Source organism: Anopheles gambiae, chromosome 2 (assembly GCF_943734735.2).
Source record: "Anopheles gambiae chromosome 2, idAnoGambNW_F1_1, whole genome shotgun sequence".
Classification (NCBI taxonomy): Eukaryota; Metazoa; Arthropoda; class Insecta; order Diptera; family Culicidae; genus Anopheles; species Anopheles gambiae.
Genome location: NC_064601.1, coordinates 31537390 through 31559007, shown reverse-complemented (window position 1 = coordinate 31559007; position 21618 = coordinate 31537390). Strand labels below are relative to the sequence as shown.

The following is a 21618-nucleotide window of genomic DNA, read 5'->3' as shown; positions in this document are numbered from 1 at the left end:
CGATTGATTGCACCGACTCCAACAAGTGTCACAATGTATTAGCGATTGGTTGGAGAAAAAGCGGATTTACGGCCACCGGAATCAAATGTTACGAAATACGATGTATTTTATTTTTAAGAAAACATACGTAAGTACGAAACCTTTCTGAAATAGGAAGTTGTCGGAATTCCAATCTGATCTGACAAACACCTTCAACATTGCAGGCTTTAGCTGCCTCTAGATCACTTAAAAGATCGAAGTAATCACCGCATCGGAAAACATCAAAACCGAAACAAATGTTGTTTGTAACTCACACCAACAACAGAAGTCCCCCCCCCCCCCCTGCGCAAACACGGCACAAACGTGACATTTGGACCGTTCTTTAAGCCGGCTTCAATGACATAAGCTAGTTTTTAATCGCTGGCTCTCCTCTAGCAGAGGTGCATGATCGTTTCCCTCCCAATTCTTGCAGAATTCTTCACGGGGAAACATATTCCTTCCAAATCAGTGTAACTCGTGCAGTCGTCTACAAAATTACCTACATCATATTAAATCTGGAATGGACCACTATTGATACACAACGAAAAACGCATACACTCACACCCTCGGCCTCAACCGTCCAAACGGTTTCCCACTGGACATGGATCAAGCCGTGACAGCGCGCGCATGTTTCTTCCTTTAGTTCCACCAGCTGTGACCTTGGAAATAATCACCATCGGACCCGGTGGATAATTTGACGATATAAATCACAAGCGTTACGGGCGTGCTGGACCCAATATCCGACACACCATCATCAGATATATCCCCCGGAGGCCAAGAAGAGAAAGAGTTCGCTCATACACACATTCGATTGGGATACAACTTTCAAACTTCGAAAAGAACGGCTGAACGCCGACGGACAGGCAGTCGAAATTATGGGAAGTCTTCGGAAAGTACCTAGGTAAGAGAAAGAGGAAAAAGGTTTCTTCCCAAACAGAGGGGAACAACCCACACACATACACAGCATCTTCCAACTCGATTCGCTTATGCTCCGAGCAATAATATATGGGACACCTCTCTCGCGAGACGACGTACCGGAGGAGCCAAGTTTATACTGCACAAATGGGTGAGGAATAACCTTCTTCCGTGCAATTCATCCTGCGTAAAAATAGACACAAAATCACGCACCCAGTTGAAAATAAAAACGCATTCATTTCGCACCCCAATCCGACGCTAATTATATATCGTTTAACGTAGCCGCTCCCCTTGAAGATGGATGTTGGAATCCTCAGAAGTAACAAAACCACAAAAGAAACAAAGGAAGAAGTTGTGTGCCATTTTATTGCATTATCGATTGCGTTTAGTAGCAATTGCTGGAAGCACTCGGCAGAAGTAGTGGGTGGGAAATAAAGGTAGATGCTCTATCACCTTTTGTGCAGCCAGTAGTGGTGACTGACCGAAACGCGAAAAGGTAATTAATCATTCGCCCTGAACGCAGCATCATCATCTTCAACATTCGTGTGGTGGTTGTGTTTTTACAGGAAGAAATGAAAGAGGAAGATACTCCATACTCCATCCACTGTGTGGAGAGTAGTTTATACAACAGTTTGCTCCTTTCTTTTCCCTCGAAGCACCGTACGCACGAGAAAGATCGCATACCGTCCGTCCGCCGGCTCGTGTTTGCCAATCGTTCTTGGCTCGAGTGCCATTCTTCGAATCGATTGCTACCACCACCACCGGGAGCAGCGGCCCATGATGCGGTAGCGCAAGAGTGACGGAACCACTAATACAAGCAATGACTGTCTAGCGGGCCTGTCTGGGTCGTGTGGTTAGATAATCAATCATCCGCTATACATTGTTGCACCAGCCCGTGGGGTGCAGGCGGCACAGTATTGGGTGTAAATAATCTTACCCCTTTCTCTTCCTACTCCCACGATGAGAGGTTGAGACACCTGCCCAGAACCTGCCCCAAAAGCCCCTGAGAGAGAGGCATAGACACGTCGCGTTCAGAGCGCAGTGTGGCCAAGAATGGCAGTAGCACAATAGAATGGTAAACTACCAGCACCCCACAGCTCCATTTTTGTCACGGGTGTCACAACACTGGCGCAACGCTGCCGGGAATGGAGGACTCAAAATACACACCAGAGACACCCCCTTCCCAATGTGCTCACCACACAGAACCAAAAGGTTTAATGGCTCACGTGCAACAAACGCGCGCGCGCGCCTCGTTTCGCAGTTCTGTCGCTCAAGTGCGTGAGTAGGACGCCAATGATGTCGCCCTTCAAGGGAGCTGGTGGGTAAGACACAAGGTCCGGAAAGCACCACCATAAAATCATACACCATCATATCCGACGAGTCTCGTAGACTACGTTTCTCACCTACACCTGCGTTCTACTTGCGGCGCATTTTCCTCGAGGGGCCAATTGTGAGCGCAGGCGAGGATACAAATGAACGTCGTGACGACGGTGTCTAGCCACCTCCGCCAGCAGAGCTTGCCAATTCCCCCGAGAAGGTGTGTGCAGGAAATGATTGGTTCACTGTGTCTGGTGTTACCAATCTCATAACTAGGTTAACATACGAATCTTCGTTCATATCCGGCAGGTATATTGAAATATTTATTGAGATTTAGTTTCGTGTACGTTGTAAAGTGGGCAATGATATTCTAGCTGGAGGCGGATTCTACGATATACATTCAACGACACAGCAACCACTCGTGGGTATTAATTAGACCGCACAAGTAAATGAGCAGTAACTTCAGCTTAAACCCAATCAATCATAGATGCAACCTATTTTGGCTATCTTTTATATCGACCATCACTGGATACCACTCAACAACAGTTCCCAAGATCGTAAAACCCGCATGTCTCTGCCACTAACAGCGCGTCTGGTGTGGACCAACCAAGGCCAAGAGGTGACTTCTCTTCAAGAAAAAAAAAGCCGCCCGCGTTCGCGAATAAAACACACACGCACGCTCATTGTTGGCCTATGATTTTGGGATACACAAAAAAAACGGCCCAAAATGAAAATTAACCCAAATCACCATTAATGGCGGATAGCTTCAGTCCCCAACAGCCCCCAGCGGTGAGCAGTGATGCTTGCTGTGAAGAGCCGCATGATGGACACGGTGCGGTGCCTTAGCAGAAACTTCGCACGAAATCACACAAAAAAGATCCTTTTTCTATTAACCAGTCGCTTCTAGGCAACGACCACGACTCTCATCATTACGGATCGTATCTATTCGATACGGATCTCGCCACATTAACTCTACAAACAACATATTTATTGCCACCGTGGCGAACGAGTTCGGGCATCGGGGCAAAACGCGTTCTTCGTGGGGCCGTGAATGACGCACGCGCAACCTTTATGCATGTCAGAAACAACGCACCAGCGGCATTGGCCTCGGGATTTAACACTAAATATGCGTCGACGGCTTGACGACCCAACTCCACAGATACGACTCCACAGATACGACTCCACTGTGTGTGTGCTCTGATTTTGAAGACTGCAGCACACGCACGTGGAACCCAAAAAACAAGATTATGCAACATGCCACAAAATTAATGTCTCCAACACACGAGGAGCAGAGAAGAGATTCATCTGCATTTGATCAAGGAAATGCTGTCACTAAACATCAACATTCACAGACCGAGTGTCCGTATGTGTTTCCTCACTGATTGAACAGTGGAACGAATCCTTTGACAAAGGCATCCCAAGTCGTGTCATCTCTTAGGTACCATAAAAATATAGATATAAAGTTTACAACACATCGCGACTAGACTCTATCGAGAGCGCAGGGGTTGAGAATCAATAGCAATCTTTCCAGGGGCCCCAAAGTCCTTACTTTACTGCTATACAAACCGGTGGGATTATAGCTTTCATTCCAAAATGTAATTAAAACTGCTACCTCGTCTAGTCTAGTCCGAACACCAATATCCTAATCCCACTTCTCCTTGCAGCCCAAACTCGCAAACCAACATTCTTTTATTTGTCCCAAAATCTACCTGAATCCACTGGTTACGCTTCACACTATTTAGATGTCGGAGATCTTCGAACATTTGCTTCATTCATTCCGTAAAGATTTATGATGCCGTACAAACCCGAAACACTCAGGCAAATCCACATAACAATCGCAACCCCAGAGCCGAGCCGATTGCGGAAGTTGCTGAAGCGAACACCCCTGAAAATCCAGCGTGCCTTGGAGCCCCCCTCAGCATTCGATAAAACCACTCATTTCGTAAGGTTTATCTGACCGCATAGCAGCCAGCAGCTGGGTCCACAACCACAGATCATACGTACACGATCTCTATAGCGCGCATGTGTCCCTGAACCTCCATCAATAAGTTGCGTTCCGCCTCCTTCTGAGAAGCCGATGATGACTGTTGTAGGAATTTAACGCAAACCAATTTTTCTCCTCCTGGCTCCTAACGCGGCAAAGCATGGTTTTATTAATCGCGGAAAGCGCGCTTGTACGATGATCGGGGCGGCACTCTTCTGCGAATGAAACGAGGCAACTTAATTATTATGCATAACATATGGAGAGAGGCCCTCATTCAATCGGCGGCACACCACTTCTTGAAATGGATGATGAGCTCTCCATATTAAATCGCTCATCGGAACAACCGAAAATATTGTAGCCGTCAGAAAGAGCACATTGGCAAGTGGTGACATGTTTTTAAAAACCACACACCGGAGAGCATCGAAAACAATCGAAAAACACCCCACACCAGTCAACGGCTCCTCTTTCACCAGTGGGCGAACAATTGACGTACTTGCGCCACCCGTCCCCGGGCGACACCGAAAAGTAAGAGACATCGATCGTTGGAAGAAACTTACGGTATTATTTATGTGACGTCGCGATCGGGGGCGATGGGCGACAGTAGTTACGAACAAACAACTAAAACGCCAACGGTCTTCTTCCACAGCGTGATCACACGATAATGCACCCAAGAAAGCCACGGGTAGTGTAGGTTAATTGTGGCCTCCTTTTTTTGTTGCTATTGTTTGGTTTCACCCCTCTGATGTCCAGTCCATCGGGGGACATAATCAACTTGTAAAACTGAAGAACAATAAACAGACAAATGTCACGGCGGAATACCTCCAAAAGCGGGTCCGAAGGAGATGATCATCACCATGTGGCGCCATCTTGTCCGTAGAGGAGAGTGCATAATCGAAGCGGCGTGTGGCTCTCGTCCATTAACGCCGAAAAACGTTTAAGTCGCAATTCTTGGCTGAAAACATTCCTTCTCTTAGTAGAAAAAAAGGTTTTTTACGGAAACAAGATAACCGGAACGCCTAATACAACCAACAACACAAATAAAACAACCCATGAAACGAATCTCCCTCTCACTAGGCACCTTTTCGTCGATCAATATTTGATCAACCAGTGTGTATTGTCACCGCAGCCCCAGCCAAAGTGTTGAAAGTCGTAAGAGACGCGCAAGGGTATGTGCACACACTGCCCTCCTGTTAAACAAGGAATTAACCAATCTATGCGTCGATGAACCACTCCTCTCGCACCGAAAAGGAGCTCTGCCCAAGATAAGACCGTTCCCGACACGTGACAGCACACTTCGATGAGCTGCACCACGCGGCAAAATACATCACCAGAGCTCCTAGTACCGTCTCCCCAGTGGCGACAATGAGCTACATTCATAAGCTAACCCAAGGGTGGAGGGGGAACAGAGAGCAGCGCAATAAACACTCCAACATCTTTCAAGACGACAAAAGACTTCTTCCCTTCCTTTTCGCTACTATCAATCATGCTGCGCATATATGCTGCGACGTCCATGCTGGATTTCCAGTGCAGCTGCATACACAAAATAACCTTTTTTTTCTTCTTCCCATTCTTGACGCAGCGAACATTATAGGCACAAAACTGGGTAAAGAGAGCTTCTGCAGGGGGAGGGCATTTGAAATAGAATCCGCGCACTGGACACATTCTTCACCACAAACACACACATACACAAATGGAACCACCGCAGGCGGCATCGATTTTACAGCCTCGATCAGCGCTTTTTTGTTGCTCGTGTTTGTTTATTTACAATACTTTAAAGGGCTCGCCCGCGGGCAAGCCGGCTATCACATTCCCCGGTACAGCGAAACTTTGGGTACACACGCCTATCTTCCAAGTGCGCAGAGACTCAGTCACACAAACACACAAAGACATATCTTTGGTAAGGAAACGCGCTAGAATTAGGTGAATTCAGACACTGCGCACCCTCTTTTTTCAAATGATTCAGATATGTTTAAATGGTCAAAATTCGTTTCTTGAATGCTGCGCACGATCGCGCAACGTACGTGACACACAGTGGGAGAAGAGTGTGAACACGTTACACATCTCCAATGGGAAACAATATCGCCTCTCAAAGTTGCTGGTTCAAGCGTGTGTGTTGTTTACTGTTCACGTAATTACACCAAACGCCAAAAAATCGTGACCAGTCCTTCCCTCTTTCCACACCGATATGCTGACGTTTGCGGAAATGGCAATCAAGGTTTAAATGCACTCGCGGGAAAGCACACACAGAGATGCACAGGGCTAGGGTGCATTCGAAGATTAGAAAAGTGTTCCAAAGGCACGTCGTCGTCTCTTGGCGTCTCGTATTCTCCAGAGCTTAGAAGTAAACATTTCCGATTTCTTACGATAACATAACACAGACGACGACGACGACAAAGGGATATGAATGTTGCAAAATCAATGAAAGAATTCTTCAAACATTACAAAAATAAGAGAATAAACCAAACACAACAAAACTGGATGGGTTAGACATTTTAAAAATGTCCGTAAAACCATAAACCGCTGTACAACAATAGCGGTACGAGATTCTGTTAATTTTTGGAAAAAGCAGCGTTAGCGGACAGCAGTCGCTGCCCAATATAAAATGGTTTCAATTTACAACACACAGTTGTTATCAGCGCTTAACCCTCTCCCTCCGCTCCCCACCCAACATCTATATCTCAGATGCCAAATCTTAATTAAATGCAACCGTGACACCGTGACAAAACGCGCGACCGCACATATATAGCAGAAAAAGGTTGCCTGCTGCCGCCCGCCATCCGACGGTGTGTGTGTGTGTGACGCCGCTGCTGGCGGAGAGGAAGTTGCGTCAACTTTCTTTCCACCCCATTTCCGGGGGGCCCACACAGACTCTTCTGGGGGTCGTGCGGACCTCACAAAGAGTCACAACTGCAGCACACCGGAACACAATGAGCACGGTTGTGTATGCGCCCCATCAGCAGCACCACCCAGCTGGTCACACACACACCGGAAAGCGTTCATAAATCCATCCGATCCTCGCGCGATCGTGTCGGGTATTATTGGGCCGCAACAGCAACAAAAACCTGCCGCACACACACACACATGACTGATTTCGGCTCCTTACAAGACACGATCAGCGCGCGGGTAGTGGTGTGGATGATGGTTTCGGAGGGGGTGTAGATGTTGGTTTGTCCTCCACTCTCACCCGGGCAACCACACCACACGGTAGTTGGTCCACCCCCCCCTGACAAGTGCTCCTTTGGATAAGGCAATTGAGCAGCAGCAGCACACGAAGCAGAAAGTAATTGGGTGTTATATTTAATTTAAATTGGATCAACACGATGGAGAGAGACAAGTGCGATAAAAACAGGACCGCCCCAGCCCTCAACAAGAACAACCCGGCGCGCACACCCCACCGGCGACGACCGGACATTAAACACACCGTCTCGCTTTCCATTTCGTGGGGACGACGCTAGCCGACAAAAAGCAAACGATCGTAAATTATGCAAATTGTATTTTCGGGGCCGTTGTTTCACAGTAGCCGCTCGCGCAAGCCGCCCAAAAACTGGGATCGTTTTTACGGTTGCAATTTATATTGCACCGTGCAACTGTGTGTGAGTCGAAACGGTATTCTTGTGTAGGGATCGGGGGCTTACAGGAAGCACAGGGAACGGCGTAGTGTACTTCCATTTCCGCTAGTAGCAGAGCACACAAAGGCACCTATACACTTTCCACCAGAAAAAGAAAATGCATTTGCCTACTGAGAAAGGAAAACAAAGGACCACACCACACTACTTCTTATCGGGGCGGGCGGCGGTTGGGAATTTATTCACGCTCTAATTAACAATTCCCATCTTTTTCGCAGGAGGAGAGGGAGATCCCCAGGCAGAGGGCATTAAAACAGAAAGGCTGATCTAGGCTGTAGTCTTGTAAAAACTACCCTTCTTTCCTTTCGCACTGAAAAGGCCACTGAACTCCACAAGGACACTGCAATGCACACATGAGAGGAGTCAAAAGCACGATCATGCTTTTTAAATGCCAAACGAGTGCAAGTGTGCGAGGGAGCAACCCTGCCGTTGGTAATGGCCTGAAGTGGGTATGTCCTTCTCAAAAAGAGCAACTGAACCAACACGTGCAGAAGAAGAGAGGAAGAAAAGGGTAAACTACGAATTATACACACCGATAAGGGTAGGAGAATATGGTTGGAAAATTGGGTCATCATCATCGCGAAGGGAAACAGGTTGTAAATCAGGCGGTGGCTGATGGTGGGTGTGTGCAATCTGCGTCATATTTTTACTGACCAAATAGTAGGTACACGCCGCCCTCCCGCGTGTAGTTGTTATATGATTCACGAAATAGCCAAACGAACCGTTGGGTACCATAAATACCCGTGGGGGACACCTCCCAAGACCTCGAGCGAGAGAACGTGTTGTGTTTTGTGGTGTCGTCTCACCTTTCAGTTTAAGAATTTATAGACGAACCAACTTTTACAAAAATCCACCAAAAACACAATGTTCCTCTCCCCACAGGAAGACGCCATCGCGGGAAGTAACCCAAAACTATCGCGAAAACAACTAACCTTTTTGTACCCCCCCCCCCCCCCCCACCCCCATTACCAACCAACGGAACCGGTTTGTGGTTGCTGGAGACAGGGGATCGCGCGCATTAACGTCGTGTCCCTGTATCGACCAGGCCATCTCTTTAAACGAAGAATGCACGCGCGCATCTACTACTTTTAAATCCTCTCCTTAACGTCAGCGCACTCGGTCGAGTCATCATTGTGCCAGCGAGGGGTGAGACGTTCTTGTTCGTTCACACCAGCTGTCCCCTCCCTTCTTCATCATCTTTAACTGCAATCAGCTCCAAACTCTTAGCGAGCGGTGTTGTTATTGCCGCAGAGCAACGAATCCATATGGTCATGTGCATAAAACATGCACAAACACGAACACACACATCTAGCTGATTACAACAGTTTTCTCTAGCATTAAGGATTTCCTTTACCGCTTGCAGCCTCTGCAAGCTGATTACATTTTGCTGATCGGTGGGGGCAAAAACTTTCCTCGTAGCAGCATCTTCCTAACATTTGCGCCAAAGTTTGTGCAATATTGCGCTCTTATACAAGCGTATACCACCGTCCAACGATGAAACATTTGCATACGCATTTCAAACAATCAACCCACCCAGGGGGGACACAGTACTAGTGTGTCGTATCTTGCAGCCAAGCCAGTGCACGCTGCAATGCTAAGGAATTGAGCAGAAGACGCGCAGTAGTAGAGCAAAGCTAAATGTTTTTTTTTTCTTGACTACTCTTCGAGTTACGACAAACAGAGGGCAAGGATGTTGAGGCTCGCGGTATATGCAGAAGGAAAGTTTTTTGATCAACAGAGGGACCAAAAAACTATGTTCAAACTGTCGTTGCAGTCAATTGACCGAGTGGGAGCCGAGAAGGGTCGTCTAATGGAATTAGTTTGTCGTTATCTGTTGGTGTGTACAAGAAAGCATTTCTAGGATCAGCTGCAATTTATTTGGGTAAAAAAACTGTAGTTGTTTATGTACATGTAATACAACATGAAGATTATTCCGTTAAAACGACATCGCTTTTTTGTAAGTAAGACATTTTACTAATAATGGGCCCCTTCTTTCCGTGTTAAGTTGGTAGGCTGAAATTTCATCCTGTCAGCTGTTTGCATTGTATACTAGTTTTCGAGCAGCTATAAAAGAGGGTATTATGTACAGGTAAGCTTCTCCCAAGGTGTATGCATTTCGAAGGCTGATTTTTATCGCTTCTGTTTGTGAATGAAGATTTTAAGAGTGTTTTGAGTATTCGTCAAGCCTCCAGAAAGCTCATTTGAGCAAAAGTTTTCATTCGTTCCGCTAAAAAGTGATGCTCATTGGTTATAAAAATGCTGTGAGACCACCTGGAATACATACACTTTCATTCTATATTACATCACCTGATCTCTTTAATGCACCTTGGGATAAATGTAAACAACCCCGTGTTTTCGAACAGGTACTCGAATCTAATTCTAGCTTTGTGGCTAGAATAATCTAGACTGAAAATGGCAGGCTAGTTTTTTGTGTGGTTTTGTATGGAGTGTTTACATGATTTCGTAGCCGGTCTCGTAGTACAGTCGTCAACTCGTACGACTTAACAACATGCCCGTCATGGGTTCAATCCCCAAATAGACCGCGCCGCCATACGTAGGACTGACTATTCTGCTATGGGGGGGAAACAATTAGTCACTGAAAGCCAAGCCCACAAGTGGGTACAGGCAGGCCTTGACCGACAACTGTTGTTGAGCCAAAGAAGAAGAAGAAGTTTACATGATTTCAGCCTCGAACTGTCAAACTCCATACAAAAAACTAACTAGAATCGTGAAGGGCCCCAATTATGGATTTAACATAAATGTGAAAATGACAGTACCATAGTATATAAACAAAGAATCTTGTGTAACATCCATACACAAATACTACAATTAATCCACAACAGAACGACCAGTACCGCTGTGTTCAAAAGCAACAGGATCGCCACCAGAGCGCTCCGCATGAGTGCCGGCAGACGATGTCCGGGTCCTACAGTTTTCCAAAACCCATCAAGCCATTACTACCTTGTTTGAGGGGTGAAATACAAATCGTCAATGAAATCCACTATCGATACGGGGACGCTCCATACATGACTGAGCCGAGATACACGGACCTACGCAGTAGCAGCGGGTGGATCCACCGTCCAGCAGCAAGGCGAATTCAATCAATATGCAAATGAGATTAATTTTCCTCGGCAGGAGACGGAAGGAACCTAACAACCGTTGCATATAACAAAGCAGTAACACACCAAAGGACACCAAAAGGTGCTGTACGGCAATAAAAAAAACGCAGTAGGAAAGAACAAAACACAATTATAATACCATGCAACTCACCCTCTACCGATCTGCAATCAACTTGTTTCCCTCGCACAAAGGAAAGGTAATAGTAGAAGGTGGAAAAATCGTAATGAAAGCCGAAAAAAATCACAAAATTCAATTGTCAACCTAATCGAACCGACCACACCAAATCCAGAGGGGAGAGGACCCGCTTTTTGTGCGCTACCAGAGACAGTTTTGCATAAATCATCATTTACCCACCCGCCCGAAAGAGCTCTCATCATCATTATTATGCAATCGCTCACAAGTGGGTGTGTGGGTGACGACGGAAACAACAACAAAAAAACAATTACTATCGTTCGATTAAGAAAGGAACTCATCTTTATCATCGCCGAAACAGTCGCCGCCTCCCGTGTGAGATAAGGGAGCATAAAGAGGAGGGAGATGAAAAGAGCCTTAGAGATATAGCCAGGAAAAAAAAAGTTAACACTAAATAAACAAGCGAAACGGATGAGAGCATGGTATGAAATGTCCTTTTCCCATTTAGCATTTAGCATGCTACACCTGCTGGTTGGTTTCTCGCAAAGGGAAGGCCGCTCCCCGGACCAATGCGCACAACACAAGAAGCATGGATGAGGAGAGCATATTCGCGCTTTAATCGACCGTTTCTATGCTTGCAATTCCAACAAAGCAGAAGGTAGAAACCAGACAGCAAGGGATATGATTATTATAAGAAAAAATCCCTTCGAAATAAAGAACCCATCCCATATATCAGAGAAGCGTAACCCGGCGCGGGGATGACCTCATAAACCTTCCGATCACACACACACGCACACGGGTACAACCGTCTTATGATTTATTGGTATCTCGCGCAAGGAGCGATCCCGTTGTTGTTCGCCTGCCTTGTGTATTGTTCCTGTTCCCTTCCGTTGCCGCTATTGTTTTCCTTTCGGCTATCTATATTGCACCGATCACCCGAAGAGCCCTGAACAAGAAATATCCTTCTCAGTTTTCGCTTTTGTCTTGCTGTAAGTTTTAAGAGGGATTTTATCCCCAAAAAAAATGCCAAGACTTCAACCGGAACTGGTATCGTCGCTTCAAAACCCCGTCGAAGGGATGACCTTTCCACGCAACAGGAAGATTATGTGGAATACTCTGCACAAATAAAACTCTCCAAAAGAAGCGACGAACCTTGTCGGTCCCAACGTGAGAGAGAGCGATAGTCGGCCCCCCGCCGTGGTGCGAACGAATTTATTTGTAAAATGAAAAATAAATCTCTCAGGTAAGCATCCGATCCGTACATTGCAACGAAGTGTTCTTCCTTTTCTTTGAAAGATCTGAAGCAAACTAGGTCATCTATAGAATGAAGAATAGATCAGTACACTGCATATGAAAACGGTTTCATGAACCATCCCAAAACCCAATTTCCAGCTGCCAAACAAGCGATTTAAAACCACCCCCATCCAACCTGCAAAGATATTAAAGGGGCAAAACAAAAGATTGCATTAACAGGATATTATAACGCAAGGACGTATGTTCATATGAATTAATAATACATCGTTATAGCACTGAGCAATCGAAATTAATTTCTACGAACCCATCGAGCGGTTCCGCAGGTCTTCGCAGGCAATTCTTGGCCATACACAGAGACTCAATTTGAGCACAAAAGCAACTCGTTTCGACGTCTTAATTACCAGCAAAAACCTTCATTTCCGGACGCTCAGCGCACCAGAGTGAATCATTCCAAGATGAAACAATCCAATACGGGCAAACACGATGATGGTTCGGGTGGTGTGCGCCCAATAAAACATGAGGGCTATTACGCACGAGACATGTCGCATTACAGCGGACACAATTTTTCACTAATTGCTCGCGCCGAAAGTTTGTGAGCCACACACGCACGCACAGAAGCACCACACACCCGTCCTCCTCTGCTAAGCAGGTGATAAATTTGATTACTCTAAAATACAAGCCCTCATCATATCAAACTTTCCAGTCGTTGCGTTTCTTCTATTCATTTGCTCGGGGGTGTTTTTATTTTATTTTTATTGTTGTCCTCTCTATTGCTGCTAGAGAAGAATTTTACCTTCCTATAAACACCCTCCCTTCTCTTTGTGATAGAGGGACTAACACACACCACCCCCTCGCCCCGTTGCCGTGCCGAGCGAGGTCAAGCCGTTTTACAGTCCAAAACCGCACTCGAACCCCGAGGGAGACATACTGAACGAACGGGTGGCCACTGAGTTTACGGAAATCGTTACAACCACACAGCTGAGGAGTTAAAAACACAGTTAAGTCATCGGAATGTGCGTACACCTCCTCCTCCTCTCGGTGTGTGTTAGCGTGCCAGCCCAGGCGTGTTAAAGGTGCGCAACGATAGTTAAGCAGGCGCGCGCGCGCGCGATGAATGTGTGGCGCTCATTTTGGACGGTTTTTTTTTTGGTCACATGCAAAATAGAATCCGGTTTCGAGGTCAGTGGGTATGGTAAAATTCATGAGACACAACACGGCTCATTTCCCCGATTTTTTTTTTTTTTTTTTTTTTTGCTGTTGTCTTCCGTTTATACTTTATTTGATTCCCAAGCGACACACAGGTCTTAGAGCGCGATTTAATGCACACACGACTTCTCTTTGTCCTTGACTTGGCCCATGTGCAATCGATTAGAATATGCATTTGGGCAATTCGGTTTAATTTATTACCGTCTGCTCCCTTGAATACGCGTTTGTGCCATTTTTGTCATGCTGGTCAAACTTAACAGCACTACTGATTTGGTTTATCACAAGATACAGTTCTCGATGAAGAACCTACATAGTTGGTATCGTCAGTAGGAGCAGATGGTAAAATGGTTCAATGCCATATGCTCGGGACTGGTATAGCAAATGTCGTGAGATCAAATCCCACATGGACTAGGACACCATTGGGTCTCCAAACTTTTCAGTTCGCGGGCCACAGTTGAGGGCCATTTTGGTATGTTATATCTAGCTAATTGGATCGTTTAAACCTCGTTTTGATAAGAGAATGCTTATAGCATTTATCAAATTTTGATTGTTGAAGGTTGACTTACGTCTGTAAAAAATAAAAATTGAAGTTTTCATGAAAACAATCAAAATTTTAAACTAATAATTTACTCGCTAAATCATTTCGGGCCGCATTAAATACTTACGAGAGTTGTATTTACACTTGTTGCCCCAGAAATGTGAACTCAAAATAACAAAATATATTTTTTTAAATCAAAATTTATTCTGCAAAATAAAACCTCTAATGTTCAAAACTAGCTGTCCGGAAAACCATTTAGGTCCATTTAGAAGTCAGTAAATTAAAACTACACCTCCCCCGGAGACACGGTGCTCCAGATCTTCAAGGTTATCGTTTGCCTGCACATCCAAACCCCCAACAGCAACAACAAAAAGAAGAAAAAAGAATCAACTTTTTCCACCAAGCTAATTATACATTTTGCCCAAAACCGGGCACACACACAGCAAACGGCTCATTATCATATCCTCTCCTAAACCTTTGGTCATACCCTTGCAACCCCTGCAGCAGCAGTTCAACACTAGCACTGGGGAATTCTCCTTCCAGCATTGGGAACGAGCGTTTGGCTCCAAAGTCAGCGTGTCATCCGTGCACCTTCACAGCGCAAAGAAAGAGGGAGCACACGACGCTTCAATAATATTGCACACGCTCTTGGCAAGCAATAAAACAGATCCACCATATAACACACAGTAGTTGATAGATTGGGTAGCATTACAAAAAATAAAAATAAAAAAAACAATAAATGAAACTCTGAGTAGGTTTCGGGGCGCCCTTCGTACTGGGTTGTGTGCAAGGGGGTGGTGGCACATATTGTTTTAAAAATTTACCCCCACCCCTAATTCGAATCGAATGACAAAACGAACCAACAACAAAAACACACACACACACACACACAAACGGCACCATACACCCCCTCTCCGTTGGCGTCAAAAGCGCGCGAACGATTCTTTTGACAAACTTAAAATTCAAGGTTAGCACATCATATGGTTGAAGGTTGCAGCAACAGCAGAAGAACGCGCTACCACCACCACCACCCACCACTCAAACAGGCCGCCCGCCAGCCGGTGCTACAAAAACGTACAACACTCACCGAATGTAGCAGCGCGCGCGAGTCGACGATGAAATGCTAGTGTTGGTTGGTGTTTGATGTAAGCTAAGGGAAGGCAGTTGGTGGGGGGGTCAGTGTGTTGGTGCCCGGACGAGTTTAGTCGAATATTTAAAACTTCGTTCTCGCGCACAAAAAAAAATGCGAGTAGATGCGTTAATAATTGCGTGTAAAATGGCGCTTTCCGCTGGATGAGGTGTGTGTTGCCAAACACGGTCAGACCACCACATCCGTTTCTCTGCTGTTGGCCAGAGATCCAATTACACACAATACACACAGTTTTGGGTAGAGGAAAAAAAAGGCAACTAAAAGTGCAATAACGTTCCCGAAATTATTACCCAACAACCCGCAGAACAGTGACGGCGATGTACAGTTGAACATGTATCGTGTGTAAAGCTGCCGAAAAGCTAACAGCAGGTGCAGTGTAGTGCAGTTCTGGCGTTGGAACAGATCATTAGCAGCAGCAGCAACAACACACAGCTGGAAATAGCCAGCACGAGCCGGCAAGACACGCGCATGCAATTAAACGGTTTCACCATCGATGGAAAGCGATCATCTGCCCTTTTTTCGGGAATTTATTGAAGACAACTCGCGCGCTGAATTTAATGCTGCTTCAGCAGTATACTTGCCACCGTGTAGAATTTTGACAAACTCCAAAACTTCATCTATAAACAGTAAAAAATAAACACTAAAAAGCAAACAGAAACGGCCGGTTTAATACAAATTGACAAATTCGTTTGCATCATATCTCATCCACTCCGAATGCGGAACCAGATCCACTACTAACAGCGAGCCGGTCGTTCTACGGACTTGACTTGCATAGCTGGGCACCTATATTTTCACACGGCTACACTCCGTTCCGACCCTACTGTATTCCCCCCTCCTCTCTAACTCCGGGTTTAGCTGCCGTCCAGTCCAAAAAGGCTTGTTTGCGGTTGGTTCCTGGGTAGGAAGAAACCGGTTTCGGTAATTTCTAGGTCATTACCATAACCGCCCAACCCACGGGCCCCGCGGGCAGCGTATCATCGCGTCCCGTGATAGATGATGATTTGTCCCACCGGCATCCCCCCACCACTATTTAGTAGGGGGAGAGAAAGGGGGTGTTGTTTGAAGTAAACAAAAAGCAAACACCACCACTTACACAATATTATTATACCGGTTTCTTTTGTTTCGTTTTACGCTTGCGTTTCGTGTGCTTTATTTTGTTTTGTTTTGCATGCGTTATACACACGCGAACACTGCAGGGGAATGGAATTTGCATTAGAAAAAAAAGAAGAGGAATTAAACTCATTTCCATGGGAGAGCTGGTACCTGTGGCTAAATGAAAACATTTTTATTTTGAACAATTAAGTAAAACCACAATTAGTAGTGCGCGCGCGCAAAATGAACGCAAACGTACACAGCAAGACATTTTCTCGATTTCCTTCGGAAAATCCTTCATCACAAATTAAGGCAAATCATCGCGCGAAAAGAGCGATCGCCCGAAAGTTGCTAAAAAAAACTCCATCCGTAAGTAAATATGTTCCTCATTTCTTCACTGTTGGTTAACGCAAAAAGAACCGCAAATAGTAACAAAAACCGAGCCGGAAACAAAATTCCTTCTCTTCACGAACATTACAGGGTTTTCCAGGAGTTCTAATAGCTGTGCGACACTTTATTGACTCCTTCTTACGCGAAATGAACTTATTGTAATGGGAATTGGACTCTCTAGCACCCCTTGTTGAACAAATCCAATAGGAATTTTCAATGAGCCTGTCCAAAAAGGATGCCATAGAGTCGAATTTCCAACAAATGAAGTTCACTTCCAATAGGAAAGAGTCTAGAAAGTGTCCCACAACTATGAGAACCCATGGAAAACCCTGTATATGCCAAAAAGGGAAACTAAGTTTATGTGTTTGTTTCGGTCCAACATGCTCTAGAGAGCTTGTCCGCATTCAATCATTGCGGGGAATTGTCAATTCATCGGAAAATGGGAACCTGGCAGAGAGGAAGCAACAGCAGTGTTCTAGAGCAGAGCGGGCCACATCGTAAGAAAATTCCAAATTACAAACGCTCTTTCTCGGTTTTATTTTACCCTCAGAGGAGAAAAATTTGCACAACCAACAGAGCCTGCAAAAGGTCGATGAGTTGTTCATCACTTCAACGACTGTTGTGGCCAACTATGGCACACACGATTGGCCAACCTTCTATTTCGGCCCAGTGCGATAAATGGTGTGCTCATAGTGTAAGAAATGTGATTTTTTGTTTGTTTGCATTACTCTAGACCGAGTTTCATTGACTTCAAACGTTAGCTTTAAGCTTTAAGCACACTTGAAAAATATATCTATTGCTCAGAATCTGCGCGCTCTAGTCCACAACTTCCTTCAGCTCTTCAAGGCGTTATCGTACCCCAATTTTATTAGCAAAAATACGCAACACAGCACCACAAAAAGCGAATGAAAAATGCAACTCCTTCCTTTTCTTATCAAATCGCTTAAGCCTTGGGACAAAAGCAACACACAGTAGAGAATGCCAAGGATCATTCCGTGACGTTTAATATTCAACATTTACTACACTCTATATCTTGCCGACCGGCACAAGTAAAAACGGAAATAGACTTTCGCGTCGGGCATGAAAAAACGTCGCGCCTGCTCCAAGGTCAATCAAACCCACTTGTGGAAAAAGTGGTCGAATTTGTGTGTGTGCGATTTGTGGCTCCCCCTCGCGCGCGTTCGATACAAACCACACAAAAGCACACAAAGAAAACGGTGTGCCACACCGAGGAAAGGAAACACGAAGGCGCCCACCTCTTCTCCTAAGCAAGACAGGAAAAAGGCCTATTTTGGAGCAAAAAATGGCCCGCTCACGCAATGGATATGAAAAACGACACTTTTCTCCTTGACCTGCCTTTTTTGTCTTTTACCTTCTCTAATGCAGCCTCTGCCCCCCGTGCGCTGCTACCGGGAAGGCCCACCACCACCCCGCCCGACGACTGCGGGAAATCTCTCCGAAGGAAAGCGCCCGCGAGAGCGAGAATGTGTAAGTAAAAGCAACAGAGAGTGGGTGGGCTGTGTGTGTGTTACTCTACGCGACTACCGGAGAAAATAGAACCACCCACCACCATCACCTTGTGCACAAAAAAGGGGGAGATGTTGATAAAGACGGGGAAATTTTTACACCATCGCATTACACCGCCGAGAAATGAACACTCAAAACCACACGGCTGATGGTGAGTTACTTCTTACAGCTGCGTGCGCGCCGCGAGAGAGTGAGTTCAGTTCGGTTGAAAGAGGGCCACAGATACACCAGCCAACAAAAAAAAGGAAAAACATAATCTATCAGCTGTTATCCAAGGTTAGAGAAGACGTTACCAAAAATTGCAGGGTTTCCCTTCCCATTGCATAAAAAACTTGCGTAATACCTAAAATAAAAAAAAAATGAATCACAAATGCCTCCTCTTTCACTGCTACTACAACAAGCTCCTCCGCCTCGCTAAACATACCTGACACGCTCCGAGTACAGCTCGACCTTCGACTTGGGCGTCAGCGGCAGCTTGGCAATGCTGGCCGGGCTCGGCGGCTGATTGTGGATCGGCGAGACGGACTGTTCCGAGCCGCCGCCGATCGACGAGGCCGGTGGCGTGCACGACCCGTTGCTGATCGACGACGACAGGCTGTTGGCACGCATGCGGGCCGAGGCAACGACCGCGTTCGTCAGCATGCCGGGCGACATGATGGATGCACCGCCACCGTTGCTGTGCAGATGCTGCTGGCGCTGCATTCCCATCATGGGCAGGACATTCAGGTTGGTGAGATCGACGCGCCGCCCCGGTGTAGCCGCCGTCGTGTTCAATGCCGCCGACACGCGGATCTTGCTCAGAATCGATAGCAAGTCATCCGCCGCCTGCTGTTGCTGCTGCTGCTGCTGCTGCTGATGGTCCTGCTGCTGCAGCAGAAGATGCTGTTGTTGGGCCAGCTGCTGCTGGTGTAGCTGTTGCAGCTGATGCTGTTGATGCTGCTGGTGCTGCTGCTGCTGCTGCTGGCTGTTGGGGCTGCTGGTGGCGCTGCTGTTGGCGCTGCTGCTGGCACTCATCGAGATCGCCAGCTTCTGGTTGTGGCGGTTTTTCTTTTTCTTCTGCTTCTTCATCGTCTCATCGTCACCGATCGGTCCCAGCATTGCTCCACCGCCTGTTCCAATCTGGACATCTCCAACTCCACCACCACCTCCGCCACCAGTACCGACCAGTGCTCTGCCGAACATGGTGGCGGTGGTGGGCGCATTCCAGTCGAGATCCTTCTTCAGGCTGCCCCGGCCACACTTGCAGCCGCACACCTTCTGCACCAGATCGTAGCCCTTCTTCGTCCAGAGGTACTGCTGGCGCTGCTTGTCCGACCACGAGCGGGCCCGCCCGGTCGACTTCAGGCAGGCGAGTGCCTCATCCTCCCACCGGTCGAAGCACTCCCGGTGCATGTACTGCCCGGCCGTGCACGATTCGTTGCTGCACTGGACGCGCACGCACTCCCGCAGATCCTCCAGGTTGATCATGGCGCCCAGCTCGGAGAATGGGTTGTTTCCGCCCGCACCCTTCGGCTTCAGACATTCGCCGAGCGGCAGGCAGCACCGGACCATGCCGGCGCCCTCCGAGCCGGACCCGTCGCCCGAGTGGGACGACTCGAAGCCGTGGTCCGAGTCGCCGGCGCTCGAGCTCCAGTAGTACTGCGGTTCGTACATGCCACCGATGGTGGTGCTGCTGGAGGACGTGATCGTTGTCACTGGTCCCTCGCTGCCCGGGACGACCCTACCGGAGCGTAGCGGTGCCATGGCGGATCGCGACGACGACCACCCGCCGAACAGAACTTGGGTATCAATTTTCGGTGCCTTGCTGGAGTCTCCACACAATTCCCAACACTGGGTTCCCCGTCCGCCAGCAGGAGATGATGCTTGGGCTGCGGTTTTGGACACAAACTCGGGGACAGGAGACACACTAGAAGACACTCAGCACACAAGACACCAGGAGAACACGTTTACTGAAAGTCACTTGTTACTGCCAAAGATCTCAACACACATATTCCCTCTTTTGGGGGAAAAGTTTGTTCTGGAATTATTAGCTTTCCGGTGCTCTTCAGCTTTCCAGGAAGCGCCCGGACATTTGGAGGCCTGTAAAAAGGGCCAAGATAGATTTGCCGGAAATCTATTTTATTGTATCGAGACAGCAAGCAACCAACAATTACACGGCACACGCATACATCGAAACAGCACACACTTGCACACAGTTTCGCTCGCTTACACGCGCCGCCTTTGTGTACTTCGATTTTTTTTTTTTCGGGAATTGTCTTCACCGGCAGCACAATTCAGTCTTCCCGGAACCAAACAAACGTCTTCATTCGCGTCTTTCGCTACTTCTTGTTCGCACACACGCGCACACACACATAGGAGAGCACAAACAAAAGAACTCCAAAAAACGGAGCAACGGGTAGAAATTCTGGGGGGGCGTTTTAGCTTCAAGTTCTCTAGTTGATTCCCGTAAGTTTCAAGGAAAAACACACAGTGGCGGAACACAACACAAATCGTCGCCTGCTGGGGTACACGTTGCTGCTTTGTTTGTTGGCTACGAGGAGGTTTTCTATCTTTTTTTTCCTGGAGCTTTTCCTCCAAAAAGGTAGTGGATATTTGCTGCAAAATTCTACTTGGTCAGGCAGTCGCCGCGTGTGAGTTTTACTGTTGTCGTTTCTTGCTTCGTTCTTCGTGGAAAATCATCACGTTTCGGTGGTGTTCATTCGCAACACGATTCTCGGCCGTCTTTCTCGGGACACTCTGTGGCGCTCCTCTTTTAGCCTATGTATTTTTATTTTTTTTATTTTACGTCACCGACGATTTCTTCTCTAATTCATCCACTTGAACCGAAGGATTTTTTTCACCCTGAAGGTAACTCCTCTCGCGAGCTTCGTCCAAATGCCGTGTCACGCACTCTTTTCTCCAGGCTGCTCTCACAGCAGAGCCGAACCGATAACGCACAAGGGGCAAGCGCAGGGCCGGTAGTATAAGGAGGAACCGTACACCAGAAGGCTGGGAAAATGCTGTAACATCGATTTTTGCTTTCACTCACACACGAACGCTGACACGCCGAAAGTTCAATCGCGCGGGAAACAGAGTCGTTGAACGGAGGCCGCACACAACACCGTGGCGAAAACCGAGAAAAACTGGGACAGAACCAGGGGTTTTCTTTAGGAAAAAAGAAGCATTCCGTATGATAGGATGGATAGGACGACGTTCCCGATGACAACTAGAACACACTACACCACATCACACACACGCACGCACACACACTCCGCACACAACACCTTTTGACCGTGACGTGCTAGAGAAGGGTTTGTTGTTCGCTGTGAACCGTGTTTTCTTCCACCGAAAACCGAGAACCTTTTTCTCT

The 21618-nt window shown here is 46.9% G+C and overlaps 1 protein-coding gene across 2 annotated transcripts in view; it reads right to left on the bottom strand.

Moving 5' to 3' along the window:
* Window positions 1–21618, bottom strand: part of LOC3290737 (headcase protein) — a 126979-nt gene that overhangs the window by 104604 nt on the left and 757 nt on the right. For both annotated transcript variants that reach the window (XM_061652505.1, XM_003436330.2), the window contains exon 2: window positions 18694–20348. In XM_061652505.1, the coding sequence (XP_061508489.1) occupies window positions 18694–20012 (1319 nt within the window). In that variant the 5' untranslated portion in view covers window positions 20013–20348. The remainder of the gene's footprint in view (window positions 1–18693; window positions 20349–21618) is intronic.